The 9,251-nt window shown below is 36.4% G+C and overlaps 1 protein-coding gene across 1 annotated transcript in view; it reads left to right on the top strand.

Annotated features, from left to right (window-relative positions):
• Positions 1-8,759: 8,759 nt before the first annotated feature.
• Positions 8,760-9,251, top strand: part of MTMR7 (myotubularin related protein 7) — a 901,754-nt gene continuing 901,262 nt past the window's right edge. Inside the window, exon 1 of the mRNA XM_044062411.1 lies at positions 8,760-9,001. Within this exon, the coding sequence (XP_043918346.1) occupies positions 8,978-9,001 (24 nt within the window). The 5' untranslated portion in view covers positions 8,760-8,977. The remainder of the gene's footprint in view (positions 9,002-9,251) is intronic.

The raw sequence follows: 9,251 nt of genomic DNA, 5'->3' as shown, positions 1-9,251 counted from the left end.
CCCTGAGTGATGACCTACCTATGTTTCTACTAAAACAGCATGTCTGCCTCTCAGAGAAATTGCCTGTAAGTTAGTCTGCAACACAATCAATATTTCTCCTGAAACTTTTATCACAATCCTTAAACAAGTAAACTGGTCCCTCCTAAAACACTTCCACCTTGACCTGGCAGTCCAGTACTTCAGTGATAACTTTCTTAGCATCCTTAACAGGCTTGTCCCCTTAAGAAGAAGACACATAAAATCAAGACACATTCCCTGGCTTTCTTCTATCACAAAAAAATTACTCAAGCAGAGAGACAAAGCATGGCACAACCACCAGATCTTAAAAAAACATCCTTTCTCCATAACTACCAGCAACTCCGTAACCTAGCACAAAAAAAAATTAAACATGACAAAAAACCTTACTATAACACAATCCAAAAAAAGGCACCAGAATAACCCTAAAAAAAATCTGGGAATCGGTAAACCAGCTGCTCAGACCTGGTTTAATCACTATTCCAAGTCCAACAACTCCTGATTCCTCTGAAAATTTAGCCACCTAGTTTAACAACCATTTTAGCAACTCTCTTAAATCACTTGTAAATAATTACAAAAACTCAGAAATATATATTCCCACCAGTTTAGAAACAAACTTCGACTCCTTTTACATTCAACCAATACAAGCACATCTCATAGGAAAACTACTATCTAAATTTAAAAGCTCCTCCCCTGGTGCTGACCAACTACCCAACAAATACCTTAAACTTACTGCAGATCTTATTGCTTATCCCATATCCATCCTTATTAATCAGTCTATTACAGAACAATATGTGCCTACACTATAGAAAGTGTCCTATATTATCCCTCTCCATAAAGGTGGCACCTCCACAGATTTATCCAACTACAGACCCATCGCCATTCTCTCCCCATAGCAAAAATTCTGAAAACATGCATCCATACCCAACAACTTAACCATCTCCTAAAAAACAACCTAATATCCCCTACCCAACATGGCTTCCAACCTAAACATAGTACAACTATTGCTCTCATTAGTTTCATTAATACCATCAACCAACACTGCAACAATGGCTTACTCACCTCCTCCATCTTCCTCGACCTGTCCAAGGCCTTTGATACAGTCTCCCATCAAGAACTCATTAATGGGATAGCTTCCCTTAACCTCTCCCATTCCACCCTTACCGAGTTTATTAGTTACCTAACCAATGAACAGCAGTCAGTTAAATGGCAAAAGGATCTCTCCCCTCCTTTACCCGTCTCTACCTGTGTACCCCAAGGGTCTATTCTCGGTCCACTACTTTTCACCATTTTCACAAATCATCTCTGCACTGTTACCCAACATGCTTCAATAGCTCAATATGCTGATGACTCTACCCAAATATGCTCTGCTCCTTCCCCGTCTATTCTTCTTAACAAAACTCACCAATCCTTTCTGGATATAGAGGTTTCTTTCTGACTCCCAGCTAATTCTCAACCCTTCTAAAAGAAAACTTATGCTCTTCTCCATTAGCAAAAAGCTATTGACCCTAATATCTTCTCCATCTATTCTTCAAACAAGACCATCATTGAACCTGTAGACAATACAAAACTACTAAGGGTTACCATAGACAAGGATATCAAATTTGATAAACATCTAGCCTTAGTTATCAAGAAAGTCCATTTCAAGCTAGGTTCCCTATATAGAATAAAACCATTTAACTGATTCCACCAGACATGCCATCTGTAGAACTCACCTGCTATCCACTCTCTTATATGCCTCCCCTATTTTCACAAAACAGAGAAAATGTGACCTAAACAAACTAGAATATTGCTATTATAAAATAGTCAAATTTGCTACCAACCAACCCACTAGAACACATCACTGTAAAGCACTACACCAACTTAACTGGTTGGAACTTCACAACCTTTTAACCTTCAATCAACTACATCTTTCTCACTCTATTCTATATTACCCAAACAATTGTTCATCTATTTGCAACCTAATAGTACCCTACTCCAACAGCAGATCATTAAGATCATCTAATAAATTACCGCTGAAAGTCAGTAAGCTAAACAACTGCTAAGGAGAGTCCCTGTACTCATACAAGATAGCCAAAGCATGGAATGCCATACCTCAAAGTATACTCAATTCCAGCAACACTAACAATTTCAAACAACTATTGAGGGGACACCTTAATAACTCCTGTCTTTGTTCCAGCACTAATCCTCCCTAGTTGGCATACAGACATATTTCTCTTCCCTTTTCTCAGCTAACTCACCCATTACTCTTCGGTTAACCTACTCACTCACCCACTCTCATTGCTCCTTCACTCTGTCATCTGGTCTCTACTTTACTTCTTGGCAACACTTGGATTTTCTTATTGTTACTTATTTTGTTTATTGTTGTAAATCCTAGTCAAATACAATCTGTATTCTTTATTCCATCTTTCTACTAAGTACCCCTTATTAATCTCACAACTGATACTCTAATCATAATAGAACTCCAATCATTTTGTATCTTAGCTGCATTTTTGAACTGTTATATTGTTGTACTTTATGGAGCCATATGTTTGGCTGTATGTATTTTTGAACTGTTGTATTGTTTGTATTTTATGCAGCTTTTCTCTCTGGACCTCTGCTGAAAATGGACTATTTTTCTGCTGAGTCGGACTTGCCTGGTTAACAAATGGAAATAAATAAATAAAAATAATAAAAACAGCATTCAAAAAGTGCAAACAACAATGCTGTTCATCAAAACTCTTCTTTACAACAGTTATAGTAATTTCTTACAAAGTCTTAACACTGATACGTGATATAATATGATACAACAACTTTCTGTAGCTTGTAATCCATGCAAGCTTGACAAATAGTATCAGCAACACTTGTCTTCATTTAGAGCGAAATTTTCATATGATAGCATGCAGTTCTTTTCTAGAAGCTTAATTTTCAAGATGTTTATAGAAATACGAATATCACGCATATATGGTAATTAGCAGTGTAAGTAACACTGAGTAACTCTCAAAATGGTCAACTTACACTGCAAGTATTATTAACAGTTTTCTCAATCATCATGTAAATGTACAGCTGTTACCATGCAATAATTTGTAAATCACTGGGTTTTGGCAATATTAATATACCTGCAGAAATAGTATGTCTATAATAACTGGAAAACAGCTTATCAACATCTCCAGCATACTGAAATTTACATGAACAATGACAGTACATTTTTGCATCTCCTACATTTACACTATGCATGTTGAGGTGATCAGTTATAATAATATGAATGGAACTATTAAGATAAGCATAACAAGTGACAAGCACTACTTAAAATGCACATGGCAATATATTCCAGATAAATATTCTTACTACCACTGCATTTTTATACCACACCCATTCACACCTTATCTATTATAATTTTAAGTCATCTCAGTTAAGCAGGCAGCTGCAGATAACATCATGGTACCGTATGGAGCTATGGTTATCAAATGGAAGTACAGCAGAAAGGTGTTATAAGGATTCACTGTAGCTTTGCTTTCTAGCCAGGAAGGAACAGTTATCTACACACCAAGGCACTCTACCTCATGGATCTATAATGGTAATTTTTCCTAACTTTTGTGGCAGAATGTTGGCCACTTCTCAAGAAGGACACATACTTACTGATGCAAAAATACAATGAATAGATTATATCTTTGTGCTGTGATCTGAAATTGATAAGCAAACTTAATATTTATTAGAAGTCGAACTGTAGTTAGCACAAGTTGTACTGGATGCCACATTGCCCACAATGTACCACCATCCATTTACTCCACATGGAAATGGCCTTTAGTGCCATAGCAATACAGCCACACCTATTTTACTGGCCCATTTAAGAACTCAGTAATCTTCAGTGCTGTGGACATGCATACAAGAGGTACTCTACATTGAATCAGCTACTTTGAAGAATATTGTCACAGGGATTCAAATGATCTTCACAAGGAATAACCTGCCATAACAGAGTGGTATAATTTACTTTACAACAGCTCCATATGATTGGAAAGCTTTACTATCATTGGAAAATGTAATAGTATAAAGCATCTCACATATGCATTCATCAACCACTATAAATAGATTAGTAGGAGGATTTGTATGTTTTGTTTGTTACTATTATCTGTGTATAATTGCTTAAAATATTATTTTAATTGACAATATTTCACCTATATATTGGCATTTGGTACATACGTTGGCAGTTTTTCCTGTTTTTGCTTGTTTGAATTCCATCTGTTTTGTAAATAGTTTTATGATAAAGCTCTATAATAAAAGTTGAGTTTATCCAACTATTCAAGAAAGCAATAAAAGCTAAAAGTCCTGACAACAAACCATTGCAAATTAGAACTGACAAACTTTTCTTAACTATTAAAATGCAGCATAAAAAACACTAACTCATCACTAGTAATGTTATTCACAAATCTGAACTTGAGGTCAAAACTGGGTGTACTAAAACCTGAATTCAAATAAAATGCAGAATAAGCAGTCTGAACATATGACTGAGTGAATAGAATAGATGGATGTTTTTCAAAAGGACAGTATGTTTAGTACAATTACAGGAATGACAAATGGAAACCATGCCATATTGTCTCAAGAAAAGGTTCTCTGTTGTATGGAATTAATGTGTAAGATAGAGCACAAGAAGGGCACACAGACTAAATTTGAATTTCTGATCTAGCAAGAGGTTTAATTCCTCCACAGAAGTTAACTATGTTTTAATGTAGAGCTAAATTACCTGAAAATACCCATACAACTGGTAAAAGTCATGCCTAATGGATAACAAGAGCCATACTAAAAGAAGCAGAATGGATGACCATAGTTGTACCCAAAGACAACTGGATGAGCATATTCTATATCCAAAGGAGGGTGGATGTCCCTAGTCATATGCAAAAGAAGATGGATAATGAGAGTTTTACCCAAAGATGGATTACTTGCCCCATACCAAAATAAAAAGACTGGAAGACCATAGTTGTATCCAAAGGCAAGTGGATGAGCATATTCCATATCCAAAGGAGGGTGGATAAATATAGCATACTCAAAAAAGGATTGATAATGAGAGTATACCCAAAGATGGATGACCATCCCATACCAAAAGAAGAAGAATGGATGATCATAGTTTTTTCCAAAAGGAGGGTGTATAGCCATAACCATATCCAAGAGGGATGGACAACCGTTCCCATACCTGTAAGAGAGCAATGACCAACACCAGATCTGATGATGAAGAGATAATCATTCATTTCACCAGAGTTTAAAGAACTAGATGCTGTAGCTGCTGAGACCCCACAGGATCACTGTATTTCAGAAGTAAGTCTGCCTGCTGGGCCTAACCTCGACCATTAATGCAAGTCAAGTAGGACCACAGGCCTATTGACATTCCTTCAAAGACTGAGCTTGTAAACAATACAGAATTATTTTACCAACAACACAAATGTTGAAAATATCTAAAAGCAAGAGTCAGTGCAGCACTGATAACTAATATTGATCTTAAATGGTACCGAATTATGGTCAAAATTTTACAATATCTATCCCCACTCTTATCTTTGTTCTTAGAATGGTGGTTGTTAGAAAAATATATAATAGTAATATCAGGAGCGGCTTTAGGTCAACTGGCGCCCTAGGCAAAAGGGCTCCACGGCACCCCCACCACACCATCTGGTGCCCCCATCCTGGTCTACCTACACCAAATAAATACTGGAAAATTGCCCCTGCTGCAGCGGCGCCCTAGGCGGTCGCCTAGTTGGCCTATGCCTAAGGCCGGCTGTGAGTAATATGCATGCTTAGTGCATTCAAGGTTCAAAAGGGTTAATACATTTATTTTGTTCACACTGTATGAATCTGCACAGCTATTAGAAACTTAACAAGAGACATTTCATTTCTGCTAATGTCATGAAATTTAACAAAGAGATATTTCATTTCTGCTTATACCATGAGAAATTATGCAGCTGCTAGAAGCTTTGATAAAGAAAACAACAGATGCTTGAAAGTATAAACCATAGTCAGCATTACTTTTACCAAAGCTAGAAATGTACCTTGAATCTAGACAAAATGTAACATGTATTAGAACTGTACAACTGAAGAATTGAAAAGTTAAGGTGGGCTAAAATAAGCCCAAGGCCAGGTTGTTTTTCTCAAAATGTTTTTGCAAGACGGCAAATAATCTGACCATGTCAGCAATAAGTCTGGTAACAATCTCTGTAAACCATACAGAAAGCTGTGTCCAACTACGTCAGCAATAAAATATTAACATTTTCTGTGTAACATGAAAAAAACTGTATAAAAATAACATACCATTAGGAATGTGTGATACTACTCAGAAACATGTTTAAAAATGAAGAATGACAAAATTATGGAAAATATGCATATTTTCAGAGACATTGTAAAATCTGTTGACTTTAATGAACTGTATGTATCACAAAATTCTACCACACAAGGTTATTTACATTTGCTTCAGAAAAAGGGATTTGTAAGATTTGTGCCCTCTTTCTTTAAATTATTGTTGTCACTAGTAAGTTGATCATGAAGTGTGCTTTTCTGTGTCCTAGATAGCTTCAGAAATCACATGTGAAGAGGGGGATTCAGAAAATCGTGTGGGGATAAATCAAGTCTAAAAATAGGAACATGCCCCAGAAATAGGGACATCCTAAATCAGGCCTGAAAATAGGTACATTCCTCCAAAATAGGGACAGTTGAAAGGTCTGGAAGAACTGCACCATGGAATTTGCCAGCACTACATGTCTTGCTGTCTCTCAGGACAGAGTTAAAGGAAGGAAGGTATTGCACATCATTACTAATATATACTGCATTGCAATCTTTTTTTCTATCTGCTTCAGGGCTGCTCAATAACTTTAATTTGTATGAGGTAACTTGTGAACCTCTTTTACTACAACATAATGTCTTCTTATGTTGATGAACGCCACTGTGAACTGACCAACCTGGAAATGTGGTATTGACAAAATGTACTGCCCAAAATGGCCAGGTAAATAACAAACCCTGCACTACCTGGTTTGTGTAAGTGGCAGATAGTTTGGGAGGAGGTTAAGTAAAAGATAATAAGAGGATTGGCACCCCCCCCCTTTACTCTGCTGTTCCTTATTGACAGTATTCTAGCTACAATACATGTTTCTTAAATAATGTCTGACTATAGCTACCTTCTTTAACTTTTACCTGCCTTTTTAAGTAAGAGCATGCTCACACAATGTCACTGATGACATCTTTCCTCAGCCTTCTTACATTATGCTACAGACAGTCAGAGGTTGGTGTAATAAAACATTCTAAAATTATTAGACAATTTAAATACTGCTTTTGAAGGATGAAAGTAATTAGTAAAAAAGCACTTTTGAAGACAGACTGCTGCTGTAATCACATGCTAACATTTAAACATATGCAGTCATCTCACTATCTACATTACATAATATTGGGAGAACATGTAGTGATACTGTGCATGTCCAAAGAACATGTATGAGTAAGCGTGCATGGGGCTGGGTGCACCTTAGTTGTTACAGTTAACTGACAGTACAGAAGTAAAATTCAGTCTCTCTCACTCCTAGCATTTATTATTTTATGTGCATTACAGTAGTTGATTAGGCACAACATATAGTTAGTTAATTTATAATGTCTGCAGACCATGTTAATAACTAGTTGCAATTCCTCTTCATTTATTTATTTAAATACCACACAGCACTCTTTTGCAACGTTTTTCTTTTTAATTCTAAAATATAAATCAGTCAGGTGAGAATTCTGTAAATAGCTGTTTAATAATATTACTAAAACATGGCAGATATGTCATGGCTTTTCTAACTTTTAAAATTCCAGCACATTTTTATTGCATGAAATATATAGATTATTTTAAGAAAAAATACACCAGGGTGTATATAGTGTATACCCGGCTACACTCAGCGTGTCACTAAGACAAAAATTAAATAGACTTTTAGGTACAATATGGACTGTGCACAAGCAGTGAATCCATGACAAGGGGAAAAAGCAAGACAAAAGGGTCAAGATGCAACCGACACTGAATACTGAGAAGCAGATTTTAAGTCTGCCTCTCTGACCATACATCTCAGAGCAATAGCAAGCCCATTACCCCTTTATTGATGGAGTTCTTGTCCAAGCTGATAAATACAGTTAGGGTTTAAACTCAATGCGATTCATCTCATAGTACAGAGAAACAACCCACAAACCAAAGAGCAATTTATTATTTATTTTGTTGGTTTGTTGTTGATAATTACCACTGAGAACCAGCTTAACGGCTGGGGATAACCTCTTACTGCACATAAAGGGGGAATGTCCACCAATAAGAAACGCATTAAAATGCAATGATAATAAGAAATATGGCAAATAAAGTGTACATAGTCAGGTTTCAGTTGTGTTATCTTACATATGGCGGTATCCTTTAAAACCGCTATTCCTCTAATGTTCATAGAAAGAGCACCATTATTTGCACGTGCAGTAAAACAGGGGGATGGGCCAGCATTAAAGTTTAACATATATATTGTGGAAGAACCATTTGCGTTAATGTGAATGTTAAAACACAATTTACAGCACAGTTTCTCCAGTATGACTATCATCAACTCACGACCAGCAAAACGTGCTTTGGCTCATTTTTTTTTTTTTTTTTTGCAGAGGAAACTATTGTCCCCACTGCCCAAAAGACGAATGACTTAATTAATAAGGATGAATATCTGCAGCCCGACAGCCCAGCAAACCATAAATATAAAAAATGCAACGCGAAAAGAACCGGAAAAGCAAAAGTGTTATCTTGTGGGAAACACTAGAGGGCGCGGCAGTGACTGCTTATCCTAGAGGCTGATGGGTGAATCCCCATTAGTAGGATTGGATGAATCATGGCTGCTGCAGATGGGGGTGGAGTTTTGTTTTGTTGACCCCCAGAGAAAGACTACGGGATGCTTAGCATAAGCAATATAAAATAACTGCAGATTTTAATATTAAATAGCGCTTATTTGCTGCCGTGGCAGGGATGGAGTACATCAGGACCCCGAAGGTAATGATGCATTTTAATTAAAAAAAAGACTGTTTGCAGTGATGAGTATTTTTTATATTTGCTGTATAAAATTGATTACGTTTATTTATAGCATAAAATAACATTTTCTGTTTGCTTTATTGTACATGATTTACATGTCCTGTTTATCATTCTTCCAGATGGCTATCTTTGTTGTTTTGTATTCATTATAGTCAGTGGTTTGAGCCAAGTGATCGTAGCGTTTTTTTTTTTTAAAGAGCAAAAAACTGGT

The sequence above is a fragment of the Protopterus annectens genome, chromosome 2.part1 (assembly GCF_019279795.1).
Source record: "Protopterus annectens isolate FY-2018-M chromosome 2.part1, PAN1.0, whole genome shotgun sequence".
Classification (NCBI taxonomy): domain Eukaryota; kingdom Metazoa; phylum Chordata; order Ceratodontiformes; family Protopteridae; genus Protopterus; species Protopterus annectens.
Note: the sequence above shows the minus strand (reverse complement) of the source record. Positions and strands in the feature narration are given on the sequence as shown.